This window comes from Cajanus cajan, chromosome 9 (genome assembly GCF_000230855.2).
Source record: "Cajanus cajan strain Asha chromosome 9, NIPB_CcT2T_4, whole genome shotgun sequence".
NCBI lineage: Eukaryota > Viridiplantae > Streptophyta > Magnoliopsida > Fabales > Fabaceae > Cajanus > Cajanus cajan.
Genome location: NC_138525.1, coordinates 28,702,065 through 28,729,809, shown reverse-complemented (window position 1 = coordinate 28,729,809; position 27,745 = coordinate 28,702,065). Strand labels below are relative to the sequence as shown.

Here is a 27,745-nt window from a genome sequence, read left to right as displayed (position 1 = left end):
TTTTACACAACTTTCTAAAATTTTATTAACCAATAATTATTAGAGACACGAAGTGCCTCTGCCCCTCTAGTTATTCTAATTTGAATAGAAAGAGAAATGTTATTACAAGCTTTAGCTTTAAAGTAACTTAAAAAAAAAATAAGAAGTTAGGCCCAACATAGCCTTAGTACAAGTATAAACTACAACTCCTTTGTAATTAAAATAGTAAAAATCTAACTGCAAAATTAAGATTTCAATAAATTTCAACAGTCTTTTGGGCAAGGTGAGAAACAAATAAATAAGAAGTACAGGAAAGGATGGGAGCTACTTCAACCCAAGAAGCATAAGTATCTATGTCAATGCTCTAAGCTTGGTCTTCCACATCAAGTTCCCCATCCATGTTCTCAGTTTTTCTTTCGTACGTAAAGTCATTATCAAGATTCTTCATATTTCTCCCAAAAACAAATGACTTTGTACCCATTGTTGTAAAGGGCATCAAACCAAATGCTCGCGCAGTTTTTATCTCCCTGGCAACCTTCCTTTGAGCCTTTGCACTAATGCCAGTCTACTCCATGAAGAAGATGAAAAAGTGTTAAGATAAGATCCAACTATTTAACACAAGTTTATATATATATATTCTCTCTCCTATCTCTAACATAAGAAAAAAAAATTAATTCATACTAATTAAGAAAGGTAGTTAACATCTTTTTATTTTATTAATCGGATTTAAAAAATGTTTTTTTTTAAAAAAAACTACCCTTCATTTAAACTTGATATTAAGAATAAAAAATAGTTATTAAAAATACAATCTCAGTTAAATGAAAGGTGTTTTGGGAATCATGTCATTAAATAGGATGAAACTAATTATAAGATTGGTCTAATAACTTGGGAGGAGGGTCATAGGACTAGAGTGATAAGGAGGGTGTGGATTTGAATCCCTCCACTAACATAATTAACAATTAACATTTGCTGATAAAAAAGAAAAAGGATGAAACTAGTTAAAATTTACATATAGTTTAGACAAACATATGAATTTCTTTTTTTTTTTTTGCTTATATGACAGAAGGGGGTAATATGCTTGGGAAGAGGAATGGGAAATGATTATAGTACTAATTCTGAAACATCCACAGTTTATTTTTACTCCATAATCTTGCAACATTCTTACAAACTCTATTCCCTAGCCGAGCTTTAGAACTTACCTTGCTTCTCTTGATAATAATTCCAGCCTCTGTTATGAAGTTTGCTAGGAATCTAACATTCTGCATAAAAACATAATTACCACTAAGAGCCATTACAAAAATAATATTAATTGAAAGATACTTTTGTTATGAAGGGAAATATGTAAACCATAGCCTCACTAGCAAAAATGAAACAAAAGCTACAGCGGCCAAACACAGTTACAACATATGTTTACCTCACCTTCATCTGCTTTCACACAAATAAAATATATGAACCATAAATCGGTTACAACTTTAAGATAACAAGAAATAGGCAATAACTTTAAGCTTGAATTGCATGTGAAATAATTAACCAGAAATTTTCATAATATTTTAGTTATACAAAATTGGCTCTAAGATTTGAAGAATGCATGCTGGTGAAAAAATTAACCATCGTGCTCTCTGAAAAAATTAATGACAGACTCATCGAATGGTTTCAGACAGAAAGTACAAGTGAACAAGAAAACGAGAGTAATGTACCCCTAAAATATCATTCAGTGAGTTGGTCTATACAACGAGTAAGGATACAGCAATGTGATCCAAGAGCACCTTCTCTCTCCTACAACTTCTGAAAGAGCTTCTAACTCAACTAACTTCTAACACCCCCCAGTTAGTGTTCTGTACATTTCAATTAATTCATTGTTCTAACCTTATTTCCCCTTTTTACATACACCCTCCTAACCATTGGGCACCCATCAATACTCCCCCTAAAACATTATTCACCTTGTTCTCAAGGGGAAAATCAGAAAGGTATTGTGTAGAGTGTCAACAAACACCTAAGGGTACTCACAGTCCGGTAGGTTAATCCATTTAGCCAAAACATCTGCTTGGCCTTGCTTGTTCCAATGCAGAGGAAGGATACCCTCAAGCTGGGGTTGAAGCTACCAGTCAGCACACAGCAGTTAATGCAGCTGGAAGCCATTGAGGTTGGTAATAAGCAGGAACATCCTTCATTAGTCTGCTGATATGGAACACCAGGTGTATTTTGCAGCCCTCTGGCAGTGAAGGTCTATATGCTACTGATAGATCTCAACTGGATATTAAGGAAGATTTAGAGAGAAATGAAAGACTGTTGTAATATTTGTTATTGAACCTTTGCTGGTCGATGCAAACCAGAAGGAAAGAATACAGTGATACCGGGCAAATTCGAGAGTGCCTATCTCTCCAAATTATTCCACTATTTTCTTCACACCTACTTCTATGATTCTCTCATATTTATACAATTTAACAGCCTCCACAGAACAGCTATCAGTTAGTTAACATAATAACTAACTATCCCTCCTTTTCCTCCTAACATAGACCCTCTTAACTATGGGTCCCCTATCAATACTCCTCCCTAACACAATCACCTTGTCCTCAAGGTGGAATTGTGGAAATGTGGTATTCATCTTCGTAGCTGACTCCCACGAGTTCTCAAAGTCTGGTAGGTTGTGCCACCGGATAAGAACCTATAGTTCCCCAGCTCTGTTATACCTGTAGGATAAAATTTCTGCTGGTTGTGGCTGCAATTCCCATTCAACAGAAAGCTCCATTTGAAGGGGCTGCACTTGCGTTTCAGGTGGAATGGCCTTCTTTAACTTGCTGATATGAAATACCGGATGAATTCTGCTGCCCTCTGGTAACGGCAACTTATAAGCCACTGTACCAACCTTAGCCACCACCTGGAAAGGACCATAGAATCTAGGAGCCAATTTCTCATTCCTCCTTTTAACCAGAGACTCGAGTCTATATGGTTGTGCCTTCAAAGAAACCCAGTCTGCTACCTCAAAATTAACATCTCTTCTTTTCTTGTCATCTTGTTGTTTCATCCTTGATTGTGCCTTACAAATGTTAGCTCTTAACTCCTCCAAAACTCCATCTCGCTCCTCTGCCAATAAATTCACGGCCTTTACTTTTGAAGGAAAAGTTTGAGCTTTAAAAATGGTTGGGGGATCTCTCCCATAGACAGCTTTAAATGGCGTCATACCAGAAGATTGATTATAATGCGTGTTAGAGAAAAATTCTGCCCAAGGTAACCAACTAGACCATTGCTTGGGTTTATCCCCCACAAAACATCATAAGTAATCCTCCAAACATTTATTAACTACCTCCATGTGCCCATCCAATTGAGGGTGATAGGCTGAAGTATACTTCAATCTAATGCCTGCCGACTTAAACAATTCAGACCAAAATTGACTCAAAAATAATTTGTCCCTATCCGTTACAATAGACTCGAGAAACCCATGTAGTCGGACCACTTCTTAAATGAATATTTTAGCTACCTCATGAGCTGAGAAAGGATGTGAGAAGCAAGAAATGGGCATATTTCAGATAATTTGTCTATTACCACTAACACTGTATCTTTGTCCAAAGCTCTTGGCAATCCACAAATGAAATCCATAGAAAGGTCACTCCAAATTTGAGTAGGAATTGGCAAGGGTTGTAGCAACCCAGCTGGAGCTAGCGTTTGATATTTATTGGTCTGGCAAACATGGCATTCGATCACAAACTTAGTGATATTCTTCATCATCCCCTTCCAAAAAAACACAGCTGACACCCTCTTGTAAGTTCTAAACACTCCAGCATGTCCTCCCATAGCGTAGCATGAAATTCTTGGATGATTAAAGGAATTCTATTAAAATTCTTAGGCAACACCAGCTTATTTTTAAAGAATAATTTCCTCCATTTCTACTCTTGAAATGGCAGCATACATCATCTGTCGTGAGAGTCCATCCGCAACTTTGTTCTCATAACCAGGTTTATATTGAATCTCAAAGTCAAATCCCAATAACTTGGTGGTCCACTTGTTCTGCTCCTTCCCCAACATTCTCTGCTCAGTGAGAAATTTAAGGCTTCTCTAGTTAGTTTTGATAATGAATCTCCTACCCATCAAGTAATGTCTCCACTTCTATACAGCCACAACAATTGCCATTAATTCTCTCTCATAAACCGATTTCTTCTATGCCTTTTTTGATAATGATTTGCTCATGAAAGCCAATGGTCTGCCCTCCTGAAATAACATTGTCCCTATTCCCCTGCTAGAGGCATCCGATTCTACCACAAACTGTTTCAAAAGCTTTACTAGCTTCCTCGTTCCATAAAAATGCTTCCTTCTTTAACAATTCAGTCAAAGGCCTAGACATTACCCCATATCCTTGCACAAATCGCCTGTAGAATCCAGTCAATCCTAAAAGAAACCCTCAGACCTTTGAGATTTGTGGGGTAAGGTCAATTAAGCATGGGGTCTGCTGCTACTCCACTGGCAGAAATGACATGACCCAAGTACTCCATGTGGGATCTAGCAAATTAACACTTTTTCTTATTGGCCACTAATGAATTTTCCTGCAATAAGGTCAGACCTGTCTTAGGTGGTGTTGATGATCCTCCAAACTCCTGCTGTACACTAAAATATCATCAAAAAATACCAATACAAACTTCCTCAAATATGGCCTCAACACTTCATTCATCAACCCTTGGGATGTTGAGGGAGCATTGGTAAGGCCAAATGGAATTACCAAATATTCATAGTGACCCTCATGTGTTCTAAATGTTGTCTTTTGAACATCTTCCTCTTTCATTGGAATCTGGTGATAACCAGATTTCAAGTCCAACTTAGAAAATATGGTGGCCCTAGCCAGTTCATCCAAGAGCTCATCAATGATTGGAATTGGATATTCATCTGGGATACTTACCTTATTCAAAACCCTATAACCCACACAAAACCTCCAACTCCCATCCTTCTTTTTAACTAAAATAATAGGACTAGCAAAGAGACTAACACTAGGCCTAATTATTTCAGCTCTCAACATGTCTTGCCCCAATTTCTCAATCTCATTCTTTTGATAATAAGAATACCTATAAGGCCTCAGATTCAGAATCTCTGCCCCCTCTTTTAAGTTGTTAGCATGGTCTTGCCTTCTTGAAGGAGGTAGCCCTTGGGGTTCTTGAAAAACAGACTCAAACTCTTCCATAATCTGTCTTATACAATATGGAATTGGTCTTGCCCCTCCTCTGGTTCCATTGCAGCCAAACAACATTCCACCCAATAAATCTCCTCCTCCACCTCCAAGTGTTTGAGGGTACCTTTTAATGGGGCTTCTAATACACTCAAGGAAGAATTTCCTTAATCTGATAGACTTCTCCCCCCACTTTGATTTTCAAGGTTAATTTATCAAAATTACCCTTGATTTCCCCAATCCTCTTAACCATTCCATTTCCAATATCATGTCAACTCCATCCAAAGCGAACAAATACAAATTTTGTGTCAAGGGAACCTTCTGCACCACTAGTTTCAAATCTGCACACATCCCTTGAGCCTTCACACTATGACCATCTCCTACTTTTACCCAATATTGTTATGTTCTTTCAACTGGCAGCCTCAATCTCTTCACAACTGATTCAGTAATGAAATTGTGGGAAGCTCCACAATCAATCAAAATTAAAATTGGGTTATCTCGTAGCTCTCCCCAAAATTTGAAAGAGTGCTTGGAAGTCATACCCACCATACTCCGAAAATCCAAAGTAGAGGTGGAAGGCTTACCACTCCATTGAAATTCCTCTTCTTCCTCGGACTCTTCCACTCCTTCCTCAAGCAACATTATTCTGATTTTCTTGTTCTTGCACACATGCCTAGGTGAGAATTTCTCTTCACATCTGAAACAAATTCCTCTTCTCCTCCTTTCTTGGTATTTTGCATCAGTCATATTTCTCCAATTCTGCTTTCCCTCTATCTTCCTACTATTCTCCATTTTTGTCTCAGTTTTCTCATCATTCTCCCTTTTTCTTTCATCCCTCCTTCTACCATAAATGCTCCTGGTCCACCCCCCTCTATTTTAGACATTTGATGGTCCTTAAAGGAGTTGTGAGAGAGAAAGAAGATGAGGAGAGTGAGACAGAGAGAAAGCAGCGAGAGAGAAGAGAGAATATTTGACAGTAATTGTAATTTCATTAGCTGACTGAAAAATAGGTACAATATCAATATATATAGAGCCAATGGTATATTGGTCTATATTAACAGAAAATAGATATATAAAGATATACTTAGGAGTAAAACTATACTCCAATACCCCCCGCAAGCTCAAGTAGGATGAGGTGACTCAACTACTTGAAGCTTGGACCTAAGATCACAAAACCGAGAAGGAGAGAGAGCTTTGGTTAGAACATCAGCACACTGATCGATGGCAGGAACATGAACAACCTGAAGACGCTTGGCAGCAACTTTCTCTCGAACAAAGAAGAGATCCAATTCCATGTGTTTAGTGCGAGCATGAAGAACAGGGTTGTGAGCAAGGGCCACAGTGCTCATATTATCACAGATGACCGGAGGAGAATGATGGACCTTAAGTTCAGAAAGTAACGTCTGTATCCACATAACTTCAGCAGCAGAAGGGCAAGGCTGCGATACTCTGCTTCTGTACTGGAACGAGCAACGACGGTTTGCTTTTTGGACCACCAAGACACAAGATTTGGTCCAAAAATAATGGATGCACCTGAGGTGGAGCGCCTGTCATCTGGATCAGAAGCCCAGTCGGCATCACAATAAGCATGGATGGAGAAGGAAGAAGTAGTATGAGCAGGTTGCAGATGGAGACCCCAAGATATAGTGCCTTTGAGATAGCGCATAATTCGTTTGACAGCAATCCAATGTTGTTCAAGAGGCTGAGACATAAACTGACATACTTTGTTGACAGAGAAGCTAATTTCAGGTCTAGTTATTGTGGCATATTGTAACGCCCCAACAACTGATTTGTAGAGGGACGCGTCAGAAAATTTTTCCGAACCAAGTTTGTATAATTTGCAGCCACTAACCATTGGGGAAGAGATGGGCTTGGATGCTTCCATGTCAGTGCGATTTAAGAGATCACGTATGTACTTACTTTGAGTTAGGATGAGAGAACCATCTGACTAATTTTTAACTTCAATGCCAAGAAAGTAATCAAGATCACCTAGATCTTTGAGGGAGAATGCAGAGTGAAGACGAGATACAAGGGTCTGGAGGGTGGTGGAGTTGTTGCCAGTGATAATAATGTCATCTACATACACCAGAACGTAGATGACATTATTGTCAACTGAGTAAACAAATAAGGATGGATCACATTTGCTGGCCTGAAAGTGAAACTGGAGCAGAGTGGATTTTAACTTCTCGAACCAAGCACGAGGTGCTTGTTTGAGGCCATAAATGGCTTTGTGAAGTTTGCAAACTAGAGTCTTATCAGAGGATTCAAAACCCGTAGGTTGTGTCATATACACTTCTTCGGTAAGAGTACCATTTAAAAAGGCATTGTTGACATCTAGTTGTTTAAGAGGCCATTGATGAGTCAACGCAAGAGTGAGAATGAGTCTGACCGTTACTGGTTTGATGACAAGGGAGAAGGTTTCATTGTAGTCATAGCCAAATTGTTGATGAAAGCCTTTGGCTACCAGGCGAGCTTTATACTTATGGACGGTGCCATCAGGGTTTTCTTTGACGCGAAAGACCCATTTGCAGCCTATGGGAGTTCTGTTTGGTGGCAAAGGAACGAGGGACCAGATGCCATTGTGAAGCAGAGCATTGTGTTCTGCTTGCATAGCTGCAAACCAGGTGGAGTTGGACAAGGCTTGGCGAGTGGTTTTGGGTTCAGTATGGGTGAGTAGAAGCGTAGGTTGAAGGCGTGGTTTAACAATACCGTCTTTGGCTCTTGTGACCATAGGATGAGTATTATGAGGATGAATGATAGCATGAGATGCAGGCGCAGGAGGCGTCGGATTAGAATCGGACAAGGTGTTGGGGGACTGACTAGAAGTGATGTTTGGAAGATTAGATTGGGTTGCAGGTGTGAGGGATTCAGAAACTATGTTGGGCGATGATGCAGAAGAAGAAATTGAGTGTGGTTCATGGATGTTAGAGGATGAAGCAGGTAGCGCGGTGATAGGAGGTGAATTGGTGACAGTAAGAGGGACCTCAATGGTGTTTTGAGAGGAATGGGTTGGGGACGAAGTGAAGAGAGTCTTGTAGGGGAATTTAGCTTCATTGAAGATGACATCTTTGGAGATGTAAAGGCGCCCATCAGCAGCAAGACACTTGTAGCCTTTGTGAGAGGTGGAGTACCCCAAGAAGAGACATTCTTGTGACCGAAGTTGGAGTTTGGTTCGGTTGTAAGGTCGAAGATGTGGGAAGCAGGCGCATCCAAATACTTTAAGAAAGTGATAGTCAGGGGTGTTGTTGAAAAGTTTTTGATAAGGGACCTCGTTTTGAATGGAGGAGGATGGGAGTCGATTGATTAGGTAAACACTGGTAAGGAAGGCATAATCCCAGAATTGCATGGGTAGATCTGCTTCAACAAGCAAGGTGAGGCCGAGTTCAACTATGTGGCGATGTTTGCGTTCAACCACACCATTTTGATGGTGTGTGTGGGGACATATGAGACGATGTTGAATCCCAACATCGTTGAGGTATGTAGTAAAGGGGCAAAACTCTCCTCCCCAGTCAGTTTGCAGTGCTTTGATGGGGAGCTGAAATTGATTGGTAACCATGTTATGAAATTGTTTGAAAACACCAAGGGTTTGTGCCTTGTTTTTGATGAGATAAATCCATGTAAAACGCGTAAATGCATCAACAAAAGTAATATAGTACTGAAAACCACACGCAGAGGTAACAGAGGCAGGGCCCCACAAATCGCTGAAAACTAATTCGAAGGGGGCAGTATAGACAGACGAGGAAGGGGCAGAAGGTAGTCTATGAGATTTACCCAGACAACATGGATCACAAAACAGTGTTGTAGTATTATTAACAGGTTTAATGTTGCAGTTACGAAAAACAAGTTTGATTACATCAGAATTAGGATGCCCTAATCTGGAGTGCCAAGTGGCAGATGTAACAGAGCCCTTGGTAGTGGAGTGAGCAGAACGCTGCTGAGCAGTGACCGGAGACAAGGCAGGTTGCAGTTTGGTGTTGGAGAGCAAGGCTGGAAACTGATATAAACCATCAGGGCCAACTGTTCCATGAAGCAGGACCTCCTTAGTAGCCTGTGATTTTACCAAGCAAAAGGAAGGATGAAATTCAAAGAAAACAGAGTTATCTTTGGAGAACTGACTGACACTAATCAGATTTTTTGTAATGGAGGGAACAAAGAGAAGATTGTTGAGAGCAAAATGAAACTGAGAATTAATTGGAGAGGGAAACATGGTGACACCTGCATAATTTATGTGAAGACCTTGGCCATTCCCAACATGAATTTGATCCGGGCCTTCGAAGGGGGTGAACTGTTGAATGTTTTGAGAGACATTGGTGACATGATTTGATGCACCAGAATCCGGATACCAAGTGTTGTTGTTCGAAGAGGAGGATGAAGCAACCATGGCCTGAGGTTGCGTCTGAGTAGAGGTAAAATGGACTTGAGGGGTGAGATGAGGTCGAGGCCCAAGAATTCCATTTTGATGGAGTGAAGGAGGAGCAGGTTGATTACTATTGGAGCTCCAATAATTACTGTACCAAGAGCCTGTATAGGTATTTTGGTTGGGAGAGTGCTGCGTGGGTGCTTCAAGAGGAGAGGATGGGACGTAGGTTTCATCAAACCTATAGTAGCAAGAGGAAGCAATATGTCCATACCTATGATAGACTTGACACTGGAACCCAGCAAATCTGCCTCTACCTCGAGCCAGACGGTTAGAGAAACGGCCACCACGAAAGCTAGAGCGACCGCCACGACGTTGAGAAAAGGAAGATCGGTTTTCTTGATGTGCAAGATTTGCCTGTGGGTGCGTGAGAGGCAGATTGGGGTCAGGGGTGGATGTGGTGACATTGATAGATGCAGCAGCTTTCTTCTTGAACTTTTCAAGACGAGATTCATGGCCAAGAAGCAGGGTTTCAACTTCCTCGATGGACAGAAGGTCAAAACGGCTACTGATGAGAGACACGGTGGATTCATATTCTTCCGGTAGTCCTTCAAGAATAATATCAAGGTGTTCTTTTCGAGAAACAGAGTCGCCGATGGCTGTGAGAGCGTCAACCAGGATTTGGATTCGAAGCACATACTGATTTTCAAGACTGGTACTGCGGAGTTCATTGCGTAACTGACGGGCTTTGGCATTCATATATAAGTGAAAGTATGAGTGTATTTTGTCCCAAAGTTGAAAGGAGGTTTTGTAACCTATAACATGGGTGAGCATATCTTTGGACATGGAGGATTGTAGCCAAGAAAGCAGCAATTGATCTTGCTGTTCCCAGGCAAGATACGGTTCAGAGATGCGGCCCGCATCTCGGTCAGCGAGGGTTAAAAACTTATGGGGAATCTGCGGGTTTACAAGAAAATGGTGAAGGCGATGACCCTTGATGATGGGTTCCACCTGTTGACACCAAAGAAGGTAATTCTTGGTGTCAAGTTTCTCGGATATGGTGTGAGAAAAGGTGAGAGACGGATGAGAGTGAGGGGAAGGGTTCTTGGGGACAGTGGTAAAGGATGTAGCATTGATGGGTGGAGAGGACGATGGTGGTGGGGAAGAATTCATTGGAGGAGTAGACTCAGCCATAAAGGTTGCTGGATGAACAGAAAGGAGAGACGAAGACGAGGATCGAGAAGCTCTATGATACCATAAAGGAGTTGTGAGAGAGAAAGAAGATGAGGAGAGTGAGATAGAGAGAAAGCAGCGAGAGAGAAGAGAGAATATTTGACAGTAATTGTAATTTCATTAGCTGACTGAAAAATAGGTACAATATCAATATATATAGAGCCAATGGTATATTGGTCTATATTAACAGAAAATAGATATATAAAGATATTCTTAGGAGTAAAACTATACTCCAATAGTCCTCCCACCTCCTTCAAAATAGAATTTCTAGATTCTATCAAGAGAGCTAAATCCATAATTTCTTACAAAGAACTAAGCTAATGCAGCCTCAACTCAGCTTTAACCTCTTCTTTTAGGCCATTCAACAAAATGCCTTTCAAATAATTTGCATCTCCAATCTTGAGAGGTCCTGAATTTGTCACAAGTTTCTCCCTATATTCAGCAATGCTTCCTTTTTGCTTTAGACCCAACAACACCTCAAAAGGGTTTTGTGCCACCACTGGTTGGAATCTTCTTAACAAGGCATTCTTGAAACCCAACCAAGAAGGATTTTGATTTCTTCCTTCCCACCATTGAAACCATGCCAACGCTTTCCCTTGCAACGCCACCATTGCAACCTCTACCTACTCCTTTTCCAGCATCCCCTTCAATCTTAAATACCTCTCAATTTATTCTACCCAACCTAGCACTTTGTCACCCTGAAACAGAGGAAGTTCTTGACCTAGAAAACATCTCGTCTTCCTCCTGCACATTTTTTTCCCGTTGTCCCCATTGTCGAGCGCAATTCTTTCGATTGGTCCAGCATCTTGCACATCAGTCCTTCTATGTTGCGACACCACTCTGTTTCTTCTGCAACGCGTTTCTAAATGTCTAGCAAGCCCCTTTCCACCTACTCCACCCGAATCTCCATTTTCTTCTCCATTCTTGATCGCCTCAGGTTTGTAACCAGCTCTGGTACCAGTTGATAGATCTCAATTGGGTATTAAGGAAGATTTAGAGAGAAATGAAAGAGATTTGTAATATTTTTTATTGAACCCTTGTTGGTTATTGAGATTAGAGAAAGAAAGAGTGAGAGACAGAGACAGGTTAACAGAGAAAAGGAATTGTATTATTTGAGTCAATTGAATCTGTAATACAATAGTCTTATTTATATATGTTTCAATAACTTCTAAAGAAGCTATTGAAACAATGACCTGTTGAACAGGTAACCAAAACTAAAACAGAAAATAACAGAAAGAATAACCCTATACAATATTATATCTAGAACAATATTTAGGAGTAAAGTTATATACTCCAATATCCCCCCGCAAGATCAATTGGGGTGAGGTGAAGAGTCAACCAACTTGAGCTTGGTCTGAAGTTCACAGAAACGAGTTGGAGACAACACTTTAGTAAGAATATCAGCATATTGATCAATAGCTAGAACATGAACCACTTGAAGGAGATTGGCAGCAACTTTTTCACGAACAAAGAAGAGATCCAGCTCCATATGCCTGGTCTAAGCATGAAGAACCGGATTGTGGGCTAATGCAACAGTGCTCATATTGTCATAATAGACAATAGGTGTATGATGAGAAACATGCAGTTCAGACAGTAAAGTTTGAATCCACATGACTTTAGTAGTGGCAAGGGCAAGACTCCTATATTCTACTTCAGTGCTTGAGCGAACAACAACTGTTTGCTTCTTGGACCACCAAGAGATGAGATTGGGTCCAACAAAAATAGAAGCACCAGAGGTAGATCTTCGATCATCAGGATTAGAAGCCCAATCAACATCACAGTATGCTTGAATAGACAAAGGAGAGTTAGATGGAGCTGGTTGTAGATGTAATCCCAGGAATACAGTGCCTTTTAAGTAGCAAAGAATGCGTTGGACAACAGACCAGTGTTGTTCAAGAGGATTAGACATGAATTGACAGACTTTATTAACAGAAAAACTGATTTCAGGTCTAGTGATGGTTGCATATTGTAATGCACCAACCACAGATCTGTATAAGGATACATCTAGGAAATTTTTAGAACCTCTTTTAGACAATTTACACCCACTAATCATGGGTGAAGAAATAGGATTAGAGTCTTCCATGTTAGTGCGATTGAGGAGGTCACGAATATACTTGCTTTGAGTTAAAGTTAGTGAGCCATCAGAATTAGATTTGACCTCAATGCCAAGAAAATAATCCAAGCGACCAAGATTTTTGAGGGAGAAGGCTGAGTTGAGTTGGGAAATAATATTTTTTAGGACAGAAGAATTATTTCCAGTGATAATAATGTCATCTACATAAACAAGAATGTATATTACATTGTTATCATGGGAATAGACAAACAGGGAAGGATCACATTTGCTGATCTGAAAGTTAAGTTGAAACAATGTAGCTTTGAGCTTATCAAACCAAGCATGTGGTGCTTGTTTAAGACCATAAATTGCCTTATGAAGTTTGCAGACCAAATTCTTATCCGATGATTCAAAACCTGGAGGTTGAGACATATATACCTCTTCTTCAAGATTTCCATTTAGAAACGCATTATTGACATCCAATTGCTGAATAGACCAATGATGAGTTAAGGCTAAGGTGAGAATTAGACGGATGGTAACAGGTTTAACAACTGGTGAAAAGGTTTCATTATAATCATACCCATATTGCTGATTAAATCCTTTTGCAACTAGTCTGGCCTTATATTTATAAACAGTACCATCAGGATTTTCTTTAACACGAAAAACCCACTTACAACCAATGGTTGTTCTATTGGAGGGAAGTGAAACTAGAGTCCAGGTTCCATTGTCCAGTAAAGCATTATATTCCTACTTCATGGCAGCAAGCCATGTATCATTAGCTAAGGCTTGTTTGGTATTTTTGGGTTCAGCATGAGTGAGTAAAAGAGTGGGTTGAAGTCTGGGTTTAACAATACCAGCTTTGGCCCTGGTAGTCATGGGATGAATATTAGCAATTGGAGCATTATCACGAGTGGGTAAAGAAGTGGATGGAGGTTGGGGAAGGGTAGAGGATGAACTATGTGAAGTAGTAATGGGGCTAGATGGAGAAATAGAGGTAGAAGGTGTAGGAGTTGTGTTTTGAGAGATGATGTGAGGAGAATCAGTAGGCATAGCAGATTGCGGACTGGTAATTACAAGAGGAACAGTAATGGAAGAAGGAGGTGGATTGTTGGGTACTGCAGGAAATAAATTGGGATAAGGGAACCGATTTTCACAAAAAATAACATCTTTAGAGATAAAAATTCTGCCAGTAGGTGCTAGACACTTGTAGCCTTTATGAGAAGTAGAGTAACCCAAAAACACACATTCTTGTGAACGAAGTTGAAGTTTGTTCTTGTTGTAGGGCCGAAGATGAGGAAAACAAGAATAACCAAAAATTCTGAGAAAATTATAATTTGGTAGTTGATGAAATAATTTTCTAAATGGAACATCATTCTGAATGGAAGATGAAGGTAGTCTATTAATGAGATAGACACTGGTTAGGAAGGCATGATCCCAAAAATGCATAGGCAGTTGAGCTTGAGCTAGCATTGTAAGACCTAATTCAACAATGTGTAAAGTGTTTGCGTTCCACTACTCCATTTTGATGATGAGTATCTGGACAGATGAGGCGGTGTTGAATGCCAGTTTGAGCAAGATAGGAGGTGAAAGAACGAAATTCTCCTTCCCAATCAGTTTGAATAGCTTTAATAGGCAATTGAAATTGATTTTGAATCATAGCATGAAATTGCTTAAAAACATCAAGCGTATGAGCTTTGCTTTTGAGAAAAAAAATCCAAGTAAACCGAGTATGTGCATCAACAAAAGTAACATAATATTGATAACCACTATCAGATATAAATGGTGCAGGGCCCCATAAATCACTATATATTAGTTCAAATGGTGTATTATAGACAGTTTTGGATAATGTAGAAGATAATTTGTGAGATTTGCCAAGACAACAAGGAGTACAAAAATCAGAGACAATTTTATTGATAGTAGGAAAGTTACAAAGTCTGAATACAGATTTCAGTACATCATTATGTGGATGTCCTAGTCGAGAATGCCAAGTGGCATAGGAAACAAAATTACAAGAAGCTATATGAGCAAAGGGTTAATTGTTGTGTTGTCTTGGCTGAAGCAAAGAGGGAAATTGATACAGGCCATCAAGGCCAACAACTCCCATGAGAAGAGTCTCTTTAGTGTCCTGTGATTTAACCAAACAGAAGTTTGAGTGAAATTCAAAGAAGACAGAATTATCTTTACAAAATTGACTCACACTGATGAGATTTTTGGTAATATTGGGAACATAAAGAAGGTTATTGAGAGTAAGAGAAATGTGAGGTTTTAAAGGGGAAGAAAACTCAGTAGCACCTGAAGAATTTATGGGAAGACCCTGACCATTGCCAATGATAATTTGATCTGGTCCTTCAAAGGGAGTGAATTGCTGGATATTTTGAGACATGTTGGTGACATGATTGGATGCTCCTGAGTCTGGATACCACAGATTTGAACCAGGAGAAAAAGAAGTCATGGCCATAGCTGATGGTTGAGTTTGAAGGCTGCCATTGGAGACAAGGTATGCCTGAGATGAATTAGGGTTGGGTGGCCGAGAACTCAAAATACCATGGGAAAATCCAGTGGGACGAGTAGCTGGTTGTGAATGAAAGGGAGAAGGATTATACCCAAGGGTTGGGTTGGCAGTTGAGTTGGCAGCGGAAAAGGAAGTGTCAAGAGGTAAAAATGGGACAAAATTGCTATCAAACCTGTAATAGCAAGAGGATGCAATGTGACCATATCAGTGACAAACTTGGCATTGAACACCTGCAAATTTGCCACACCCACGGCCATAACGGTTGTCGGGTCGTCAACCATGACCATTCCGTGCACCAGCTCTTCCACCATGGAAGAGAGCAAACTGGGAATCTTGATGAGCAAGATTGGCTTCAGGTTGTAAGGTAGAAGAATTAGAGCTTGAGGGGGTTTCAAGAATGTTGACAGAGATGAGGTTCTTTTTCTTGAATCTCTCAAGGTGCGATTCATGAGCAAGAAGGGTTTTGACTTCTTCTATAGACAGTTCATCAAAACGGCTGCTGATAAGAGAAACAGTGGACTTATATTCCTCTGGAAGGCCTTCAAGAACAATATCAAGATGTTCTTTGGAGGAGACGGAATCACCAATAGCAGTTAGGGCATCGACCAGGGATTGAATTCGAAGAAGATAATCGGAGATTGAACGATTGTCAAGATTCGTGCTGCGAAGATCACTTCAGAGTTGACAGGCTTTGGCATTAGTGTGCGCATGGATCTTGTCCCAAATTTGGAAGGAAGATTTGCACCCAATGACTCGAGTGAGCATGTCTTTGGACATTGATGATTGTAACTATTGGGAAAAACCCAAGTCCCACATCGACTAGAGATTAGGCAATTGAATAATATATAAGTAGAAAGCAACCCTCACCTTACAAGCCGGTTTTGTAGGGTTGAGTTAGGCTTCAATCCACTATTCTAAGATGGTATCAGAGCCATTTAGATCCACTTTAAAAATGGGCCACCCACCATTGATGCATGCCTCATAGGCATGAGGGGGTGTATTGGAAAAAACCCAAGTCCCGCCAATCCTAGATCATTAAAAAGGGTCACCCACCATTTATCCACGTACCAAGCCCAATAGTGCTGGACGTGAGGGGGTGTATTGGGAAAAACCCAAGTCCCACATCGACTAGAGATTAGGCAATTGAATAGTATATAAGTGGAAAGCAACCCTCACCTTACAAGCCGGTTTTGTAGGGTTGAGTTAGGCTTCAATCCACTATTCTAACAGTAACCAAGAAAAAAGCAACTGATCTTGCTGTTCCCAAGCAAGATATTCTTAAGAAATACGATTAGCATCTCTGTCAGATACCGTAAGAAATTTTTGTGGAATTTGGGGATTAACCAAGAAATGATGAAGACGGTGGCCTTTGATGACAGGTTCAACTTGTTGACACCAAAGAAGATAGTTCTTGGTATCTAATTTCTCAGAAATAGTGTGCGAGAAGGTAAGGGAAGGGGATGAGGAGGGTTTGACAAATTCAGCATGAAAGTGGGGTGGTGGTGGGGAAGGCAGTGTTGAGGAAGGCAATGATGTTTCTTCAGCCATGAGAAGAGACAGATGGTGCAGACAGGGAGAGAATGAAGAAGTGGTGGCAGGACACAATAGCAAGGCCAGTAGGAGAAGAGAGTAAGAGAAGGGCAACAGGGATCTACAGCTCTATGATACCATATTGAGATTAGAGAAAGAAAGAGTGAGAGAGACAGAGACAGGTTAACAGAGAAAAGGAATTGTATTATTTCAGTCAATTGAATCTGTAATACAATAGTCTTATTTATATATGTTTCAATAACTTCTAAAGAAGCTATAAAAACAGGTAACCAAAACTAAAACAGAAAATAACGGAAAAAATAACCCTATACAATATTATATCTAATATAATATTAAGGAGTAAAGTTATATACTCCAATATCGGTCGACGCAAACCAGAAGGAAAGAATACAGTGATATAGGGCAAATTCGAGAATGCCTATCCCTTCAGATTATTCCACTATTTTCTTCACACCTACTTCTATGATTCTCTCATTTATACAATTTAACTGCCTCCACAGAACAGCTATCAGTTAGTTAACATAATAACTAACTGTCCCCCCTTTTCCTCCTAACTTAGACCCTTTTAACTATGGATCCCCTATCAGCTACTAATCCAACTTTCTCCAGCTCTTGAAATGTACCATTCATGGGGGCGAGCTTCTTGTTCCTACGATTTGCCAATGAACATCATTTGTATGGAATGGTCTTCAAATATACCCAATCACCTGTCTCCAATTGGACATCCCTCCTATGCTTGTCAGCTTGTTTTTACTTGTGTTCCTGAGCAATAGTAAAATTATTTTGCTTGAAATCAGTTGTTGCACTCACTAACTAGATTTGGGTCAACTCCTGCAAAACTGGTTTGACTTCCCTAATACTCCCTTACTCCCAGAATCAACCTTCCAACCTCTATAGCTTCCAGTCCCTTTGTTTCTGTATTGGGCTTGATTCTGGAGTTATTCTCAATGTCTACCATACACTGAATTTGCATCCACCAACTGTGCAAAATTCATCATATCCTCCAAAGATACTCTAGTCGAACCTCAACCTCCTCCTTTGGCCATTGGTGAACACACCACACAAGTACTCTAGTTGTATGGTCTTCAAAGAACCCAGAAGTACCTAAATTGATCCTGGTATTCCATCAAAGAGCCTTCTTGCTTCAACCCCAGTAAGATTTCAAAAGAATTTTCAACCAACATTGGTTGAAACCTTTTCAAGACTTCTCAAAATTCACTCCCTGTTCTAGCTTTATTTCCAGATTTTACATACATCTTTCTAACTCTCAAGCACGCATCAATTAACCAGAAATTTTCACAGAATTTAGAGCCAAGGATCAAAGTAAACTGGAAGAAAACTCTTCACCTTGTTCAAATGAATCAGCAATCTATGCCAGTCATCTTTTGTTTTTTTCATTGCTTACAAAAACAAGACATTTGTCTTAATATTAAGACATATGGGAGAGGCCAAGGTGATACATCAGTTATGGTAGACTAATTTACACATAAATTCCAAAAATTCTAAAATGAAAATACGGTGGGCACTATACACAAACAACCTGCCCATCTACATTAGATAGTTTTGATATTTAACATGCTTATATTCATTACCAGCTTTTCTTTAACCAATGACAATGCAACAAACCACACACAAATTGACAAAAATTTTAATAAGATTAGAAAGTGTGTCTATGAGAACAGTGGAAGTTGTGAATGAGAGTTTTATTTTATTATATTATAATAATTATATACAAAAACAAAAGTCCATGCAAGTGACAATTTTCACTTCAACAAAGCAATCAGAAGTACATAATAGACGCATTACTATAATTGAAGGAAGGAACTACTCTGACATAAGTGCTAACCCTGAAATCTGCTTGACTAAGAACTTCTTTGGTTGTTACTTTGAATTCATATCTTATGAGGGGCCTGCGTACACCAGGTTTTGTAAGATCCAAATCCTGTACGAAGAAAGATAATGTGCAGATCAGTAAACTAATAGATACACATAATACAAAATAAGCATCATTGAGTAAAGGTCAAAATACCAAGCAGTGAGTAGGATATCATAGCCATAGTTGTTTGAAATAGACAAAAGCATAAAACTGATAATAGGGTCAAAAGCATTTAACATCACTGGTTAACCATACCAATTGGCTTAATAGAGTTGAGAGAGAAAAGAGAGAGAGAGAGAGAGAGAGCAGAATTGAGAAGATGAGAGAAAGTTGTCAATAGGCAAAAATATATTTTCCTTAACTGACCAAGAAAAACATACTAGATAGGTTTATATAGAGCCAATTTATATTGGTCTATATTAACGGCAATAAATGTGTACATATGATTAAGGAGTAAAACGATACTCCAATATTCCCCCGCAAGCTCAAGTAGGATGAGGAGACTCGACTACTTGAAGCTTGGACCGAAGAACGCAGAACCGCGAAGGTGAGAGAGCTTTGGTGAGGACATCAGCACATTGATCAATGGCTGGAACATGAACAACTTGAAGACACTTGGCAGCTACTTTCTCTCGAACAAAGAAAAGATCTAATTCCATGTGCTTGGTACGCGCATGAAGAATAGGGTTGTGAGCAAGGGCCACAGTGCTCAAGTTGTCACAGAAGATGATTGGAGTGGAATGATTCACTTTAAGTTCAGAGAGTAACGTTTGTATCCAAGTAACCTCAGTTGTGGCAAGAGCAAGACTTCTATATTCTGCTTTAGTACTGGAACGAGCAACAACAGTTTTCTTTTTGGACCACCAAGACACAAGATTTGGTCTAAGAAAGATGGAAGCACCAAATGTGGATCGCCTATCATCAAGATCAGATGCCCAGTCAGCATCACAATAGGCATGAATGGAAAGAGAGGAGGAGGAAGAAGCTGGTTGTAGATGAAGACCCCAAGAGGTAGTGCCCTTCAGATACCGAAGAATACGTTTAACAGCAGAGCAATGATGTGCAAGAGGATAAGACATGAATTGACAAACTTTATTTACAGAGAAGCTAATTTCGAGTCTTGTGATGGTGGCATATTGCAATGCACCAACAACTGAACGATAGAGAGACGCATCCAAGAAATCTTCAGAACCTGCTTTTGATAGTTTGCTGTCAGGAATCATTGGAGAAGAAATAGGTTTCAACGCTTCCATATCAGTGCGATTTAAGAGGTCTCTGATGTATTTACTTTGAGTGAGGATGAGGGAACCATCAGACTGAGTTTTGACTTCAATGCCAAGGAAATAATCAAGGTCACCTAGATCTTTGAGAGAAAAGACAGAATGAAGTTGAGAGACAAGTGTATGAAGGATAGAGGAATTATTGCTAGTGATGATAATGTCATCAACATACACCAAGATGTAGATGACATTGTTGGCATGGGAGTATACGAATAAAGACGGGTCACATTTACTTGCTTGGAAGTGAAACTGCAGTAAAGTTGATTTAAGCTTTTCAAACCAAGCACGGGGTGCTTGTTTGAGCCCATAGATGGCTTTGTGAAGTTTACAGACGAGACATTTATCAGAAGCTTCAAATCCTGGTGGTTGAGTCATATACACTTCCTCTTCAAGAGTTCCATTGAGAAATGCATTATTAACATCTAGTTGTTGAATAGGCCAATGATGGGTTAAGGCAAGAGTGAGAATGAGCCGAACAGTGACAGGTTTGATAACAGGTGAGAAGGTTTCATGATAGTCGAAGCCAAACTGTTGATTAAACCCTTTGGCAACAAGACAGGCTTTGTACTTTTGAACAGTGCCATTAGGATTTTCTTTGACACGGAAGACCCACTTACAACCTATGGCAGTTCGATGCGGTGGGAGAGGAACAAGAGACCAGGTACCATTGTGAAGGAGGGCATTATATTCAGTCTGCATGGCAGCAGTCCAGGTAGGATTAGATAAGGCTTGTTTGGTTGTTTTGGGTTCAACGTGAGTTAATAGAAGTGTGGGTTGCAAGCGTGGTTTGACTATTCCATCTTTTGCTCTAGTTGTCATAGGGTGAACATTATGAGGATGAATGAATGGAGAGGAGATGGATTCAAGGGTAAGCGATGTGGGAATGGATAAATTGGATGGAGAGGCACCCGTGCCAGCAACACGTGTGGTGGAGGATTCAAAGGTTAAGTTTGGTGAAGGTGTAGGTGTGAAAGGCACGGCTTCCATAGTGGATGGGGTTGGGTTAGTGGGAGAGGGACTGGTCTCATTTGAGGACGTTGCTGAGAGGTTGGATGAGGAGGTTTGAGGAGGGGTTACAGTGAGAGGAACTTGAATAGGGTTTGGGGAGTTGTGAACAGTGGAAGGGGAGAGGAGATCCTTGTAGGGAAACCGTGTTTCATTAAACACAACGTCTTTAGAGATGTAAAGACGCCCGTCAGCTGCAATACATTTATAGCCTTTGTGAGAAGTGGAATATCCCAGAAAAACACATTCTTGGGATCGAAATTGAAGTTTGTTTTTGTTGTAGGGTCGAAGAAGTGGGAAACAAGAACAGCCAAATACTTTAAGAAAGTGATAATCTGGTGGTTGGTGAAAAAGGCAGTGATATGGAACATCGTTTTGAATAGAGGAAGAGGGAAGTCAGTTGATAAGATAGACGCTGGTGAGAAAGGCATGGTCCCAGAATTGCATAAGTAAGTCAGTCTGAGCTAACAAGGTGAGGCCAAGTTCAACAATGTGCCTATGTTTTCGTTCAACAACCCCATTTTGATGATGGGTGTGGAGGCATATGAGACGATGTTGAATGCCAACATCGTGAGATAGGTTGTAAAGGGGCGATACTCACCACCCCAATCAGTCTGCAATGCTTTGATCGGGTGGTGGTATTGATTTTTAACCATAGCATGAAACTGCTTGAAGATACCAAGGGTTTGGGCTTTATTTTTGAGAAGGTAGATCCACGTAAAGCGTGTGTGCGCATCAACAAAAGTAAGATAGTATTGATAGCCACACATAGATGTGGCTGGTGCAGGTCCCCACAAATCGCTGAAAACCAATTCAAACGGTGTATTGTAAACAGTTTGGGACAGATTGGAATGTAATCTATGAGATTTACCAAGACAGCAAGAAGTACAAAAATTTGAATTATTACTGTTCACAGATTGAATGTTGAAGTTCCAGAAAGCAAGTTTCATTACATCAGCATTAGGATGACCTAATCTGGAGTGCCAAGCGGCAAAAGAAATAGAGTTCTTTGCTGCTGTGTTAATGGAAGAGACTTTGGCAGGTTGACGATGCTTGACAGGTTGTGTGCATTGGTGGAGTGGAGTCAGCCATGAGCGGGCGGATCGAGAAGCTCTATGATACCATAATAGAGTTGAGAGAGAAAAGAGAGAGAAAGAGCAGAATTGAGAAGATGAGAGAAAGTTGTCAATAGGAAAAAATATATTTTCATTAACTGACCAAGAAAAACATACTAGACAGGTTTATATAGAGCCAATTTATATTGGTCTATATTAACGGTAATAAATGTGTACATATGATTAAGGAGTAAAACTATACTCCAATATGGCTGAATCCCAATAGTAAAATGTGTATATGTTAATTCATGTAAAATCCTTCAGTGCAATAACATTATTAGCTAACCATACCATTGATTATGTGCCATATATTGTTAAAGAGATGAATCTGTTATGATTTTATCTTGTGTAAATAGGGAACTACTGAAACTTGTATGGCTGAAAATTAGGGATTACAATAGTTATTTGTTTTCCTTAATTTTAGCATTATTGATTATAAATAAAGCTTATATGTGTGATCAATTGATACATGGTTTCCAAAAATCCTTTATATATTATCACCAGAATTAAAAAGGAAAAGCAACAGACAGACAGAGAGCAAGAGAGACTGAGATGGTATCAGTAAGTTTGCCAGCCACCTAAAATTCTAAAAAGGCCATTGCAACACAGAATTCTTCTTTTGTAGGGAATATCGATAAATAGTGTTGGATTTAAGGGTTATAATCTATAAAGCACCAACTCCAACACAAACATTGCAACACAACTAATGTCCAACACATAGGACACCAGAGCACTATATATCAAGAAATTCAAAACCTCTTTCATTCCTTTCAAACCATATTCACATGCCTTTATCCCATCCACCCTCATGAGCACAAGACAATTGATTGCTAGAAGTATTTCCAACAGTTCCCAACATTTTCCAACCCCTACACACTAGTTACTACTTACTTACTAGTACTCGATTTCAATCATGCACTTCATGGACCATTACTCACCCGTTGTTCCCACCTCTCATAGCTTGTAAATCTTATTCATTTCTAATCACCCTTTATTCCACTACACAACCACCCCCAACACTCATCGTTCTATTTTTTAGACTATAACTTATGAATATTTCTTCAATTTTGGATTTTTATTATTTTAAGTATTCATAAATATACATTATAAATTTTTTGTGTTAGAGATCTCTAATCTCAACATAGCATCCATCCTACTATTCTGCTATAACATTTTTCATGTCAGTCACTTGGTTCTGATATTCAGTATTGATAACTATCCTGCTGACACTATTATATTTCACAAAATACCTCGCACCAAACATGTGTATCTATCACTACATCAAACATCAATTTGGACATAAACCATATGATGCCCTCATGCACAATACAACATTAAACATATACAATCATCTAAAATTAAAGACAAACTTAAAAAAGAAAGATGACCAAGGAAGTTAAGCATTGTTATTAAACTTACCTTTACATCATATTTAGAACCAAGCGGAAAATTGGCGTCATATCGAAAAGCATAATCTTCTTTGTCGACTTCATCCTCATCAAATTCAAAGTATGTGGCAGCATTCTTCAGTTTTCCATCCATTCCATCAGATAATGTGTCATAACTTCCATCTAGATTGTGCATCATCTCAGAACCAGCATCATTTCCTGAATCAGGTCTATATTGACCCTTTCCCTGTTGGTTAATCTTTTCAAGAATGGAATCAAACTGGGCATATCTCCCAGGATTTTGACCAAATGGCTCAAACTCTTCAGGAGGCTCTGGCTTGTTAGACTGCTGATTACTTGTTCCATTATCTTCTCAAATATTAGACAAGATCACAAGGATTAATCAGTAAATCCACCAAACGGACAGACCAAAAATAACAAATTTCTAACATCCTTATAGAATTTGGGAAATTGTGTATCAAATGCAGACCACACACTATTGTTATTTATATTTACATGAGTTGGGTAAGGTAATAAATGCTAATAAAGTCCTAATCAAATGTTCGTATGTCACTTACGTTACATGTGCTGAAATTGGAAATCTGATTAGGCACATGATTCATCATACATGTGTAATATATGTCATATCTAACAATCCTACTATAGAAAGACTGAGCCAATTATAACAGTATTAGAGTATACATATATTCATTTTATTTCACTGTAATTTCACTTGTAATTTTGTTACTCTAAAACATAGTTAGCTTTGCTGTTATGAATTACTTACTTGCTGACTCAGCAGTGAGTTATCTAGAATAGGTTTATAATGATCATCTCTCTGTATTTTCCAGCTAATGAATCAATTTCTGTTTTCTCTATCACTGCTCTCAATTATCTCTCTCTATTATAAATTTTATTAAACGGAACACGTGACACTCATTTGATTAAAACTTAAATCCATAGAGGTTTACTTTAATATATAACATTTTCTGTCCTTATTCCTGAATTTAGCGAACCTCGCCTGTTTTGAATATTTAACAGAAATATACTTCATTTTTGGCAGACACATAACACTACATAATGTGAAAAATAAAAATTCAGAAGCCCAATTTACTCTTCTCAAAACTGGACAAAATGTACAAATACCCAAGAACATGAAGAGAAGCAAATTGCGAGGTTGCTACTTCACCATGAAACAAACAGAGGGTATTGATTAATCAACTTAAAAAAGTATATATAGATGTCTGCACAGCCAACAGGATTGTATTTGTAACCCAATTGGAACCAACCCAAGTCAGGCTCTATCCTCCAGGAGCCCACTTATTCCCCTACCCTACCAAGGTGCTTGCATTTTCCGTCACGAGTCACAACACCAAACAACTCTTGATCCCAAGTGTGGGATTTTGGAAAAAGGATGAATACTCTAAAAAAAATCACAACATTTAAGGAGAATCTTCAACTAAAGGTCGTCCATTCTATATATTTACCTCAGCCTTAGTGAATTGGTATGGTAATTAATTCCTTAGCTTCTTTTCTCAAACTTTGGCTATTGGATCCTGGATTTTGGACTATGGTGCTTGTGATCATATTGTTGGTAACTATTTTATCTTCTCAAATTTATCTCCCACAAAAATTCCTCATTATAGCACCGATGCAAACAACTTTAAGTTTAGGAAAATGATGACCAGTGCCCTAACTCTAAGGCACTGGTTAAGGAATCAAGAATGTTTTACTGAAAAAGTTTAACAGCAAACTCTCCCATAACTTCAACTTAGTTTTCAATAAAAACTTTACTTAGTAATTCCTTAATCAATACTAAGGTCCTGGTCAAGAACTCTTCGTCCATCCATTGCTTTGGATTCCATTATTGTTCCTGATTGTCCATTCAATTTAGCTTCAATCAGCCAACTAACCCATTATCTCAAAAGTTCAATAACCTTTTTCTATAACTCTTTCCACATACAGGACCAAAGTACAGCAAAGATGATTGATGCAGGCTCTGAATCATGCAGACTCTATAATCTCTAGTCTCCTTCTTCTGTTGTTAGTACTGTCACTGAATCCAAACTCCTCAATCATTACCCAAGCCTAAATAAGTATAAAATAATGGTTCTCAATCTCTCCCATTCATAATCTTTAGAATGTGAATCATGACAGCCTAATATATAACAAGCTTGGTCTTCTTTCCCAAGTAAGAAAAACTGTCGGTCTAAGCATCTACTCGAAATTGTTCATTTAGATGTTAAGGGATAGTGATGTGTTAGTTCTATCCTTGGTTTTCGATATTCCACGACCTATGTTGATGACTTCTCAAGATAGACTTGAATAGTTCAGATGAAAGTTCCTTCAGAATTGTTTGAAAATTTTCAATTTTTTTGTTCTAAAATCCATACTCAATTTGAACATATTCACATCTTGTAAAGTGAAAATACAAAAGAATAATTTTTTGCCTCATCCCCTATGGTTCTCTAGCAAACTTTTGATCACAAAGAGGAGTAAAGCATAAAACATTCACAAATACAAACTTTATGGAAATCAAACTTGTAAACAACCAATCATGAAAATCAATTTCAAATATCAGTGACAATGCTGACAAGCAAACCATTGCTTAAAATGGAGATACTAAAACTATACCAAGTACCTGTAAATTGCCAAGTGGAAAGACTTCTGAGCATATGGGTCTGATGAAATTGATGTGACAAATTGGCACTTAATGACCTAACTGCAACCAAAACAATCTTCATTTTTTCCTGCTTCAAAAAAGCTAAGTTGTTAATTACAAGCTATACACTAGAAACCGCTTGAAGAAAATATCCAAACAAAAATGTACATTTTGAAGTATGAAATTAAAAAGAAATTAAAATACTAGTTTTAACAATATTAAAAAGAAATTAAAATACCTTTAGCTGAAAAATGAAACATACACCCAAGGATTTATATAGAGAAAATCAATCACCGATAGGAAAACCAGTTGCCTGCAATCTGCATCAAAAAATAAGACAAACAAAGATTAATACAAAAGTACACCGCAAAGCCACACACAAGAATCAACCGGTAACTGTTAGTTACTTAGAACCTGTTTGAGTACAAACTTAGAAGAGTTTTTTAAAGCTTATCTACCAAAAATAGAGTTTTTTCCAATCATAAAGCTCTCAAAAGCACTTCAAAGTTGTATCCAAATAAGCTCTAAGGTTGGTACAGTAGCTAGTTGCTAAACAGTAAACCACTTGTAACAGAATTGTATCAGTCTCCAAGAGAACCAAGTTCAACTACCAAACAACCCAATTTCACTTGTGAAACAAAATCAAAGGAGTAACAAGTATATGTTATTCATGAATCCTCTAGACCATAAAATACAAATTTCAATCACATCCATCCACGAGTTATTATTTTTATTTTTTATTTTTTTGCTTACAGAAAGTTAAAGTGAGTTGGGTCCAGGGCTCACCACGGCCAAGGCAGGCTTCAAGCTTTATGAGCACTTATAGAGGTACTTATAAATTATCCACTAACAAATTGAACCCAATTTTTGGGATATGATCCCATCACTTACCAACTTAACCAACCTTTATTGGCTCCATCCATGAGTTATTCATGTGAAACAATTGTGCTTTTATTTTGAAAACTCACATTGTAATAGTACCCCACTTTCAAGTGGTGACATCCAAATTTCATCAGGATTTAAGCATTTGGAACACAGTGACCAAAAAGCAAAAGCATTCAAACAAATAAAAAGACGAGAAAGAATGAATGAGGAATTATAATACGGTTAGGTTTAGGCATGAGCTATGAGCGCACGGAACCTAAGAGGGATTACAGAGTTGAGGAAGCGCTTACCTTTTCTCTTCGAGATTGTTTGGATGGTGGCGCTGTGAGCCGCAACGACGACACCTTTGGCTGTGACGGAGGCACAGTGATGTGATTTCAGTCTCGCTCTTCTTTCCTTTTACTTCAACACCCAACGGCGTCGTTTAGCTTAGTATTCTTTTTAATATTTTTATTTTTAATAATCTTTTGTGTGAATTTTGATGACTCAACTCAACTTATCAGTTGGTGGTCTCAAAACCATCCAATCAAACCTTACGTAATTTGGGCCCCATTGAAAGAGATCATGAACATTTATTTAAACTTATTTTATTTTATAAGTATGAAAATTGTGAAAATTAGATTAAATTGATCAGTTTAATCGAAATTGGTTGTCAATTGATTCAATTTGGTAAGAAAATCGTTCTACATTAAACCTG

At 38.8% G+C, this 27,745-nt stretch overlaps 1 protein-coding gene across 1 annotated transcript; it reads right to left on the bottom strand.

Annotated features, from left to right (window-relative positions):
• LOC109793408 (Ribosomal protein S18) lies at positions 1-27,493 on the bottom strand. Its single transcript, XM_083064483.1, has 7 exons — positions 27,339-27,493; positions 26,402-26,483; positions 26,143-26,251; positions 23,533-23,870; positions 18,684-18,779; positions 1,179-1,238; positions 1-544 (listed from the first exon to the last, which is right to left on the bottom strand). The coding sequence occupies exons 3-7, from the start codon at positions 26,243-26,245 to the stop codon at positions 344-346; spliced, it is 798 nt and encodes a 265-aa protein (XP_082920609.1). The 5' UTR covers positions 26,246-26,251; positions 26,402-26,483; positions 27,339-27,493; the 3' UTR covers positions 1-343.
• Between the last annotated feature and the right edge of the window lie 252 nt (positions 27,494-27,745).

What these genes read in the sequence shown, in the direction of transcription:
- LOC109793408 (XM_083064483.1), bottom strand. Translation starts at nt 26,245, where the DNA reads ATGAAGATTGTTTTGGTTGCAGTTAGGTCATTAAGTGCCAATTTGTCA. An exon ending in GTTCTAAATATGATGTAAAG is followed by an intron (nt 18,780 to 23,532) that starts GTAAGTTTAATA and finishes TTCTTCGTACAG; the next exon opens with GATTTGGATCTTACAAAACC. An exon ending in TTAGTCAAGCAGATTTCAGG is followed by an intron (nt 1,239 to 18,683) that starts GTTAGCACTTAT and finishes GTTTTTATGCAG; the next exon opens with AATGTTAGATTCCTAGCAAA.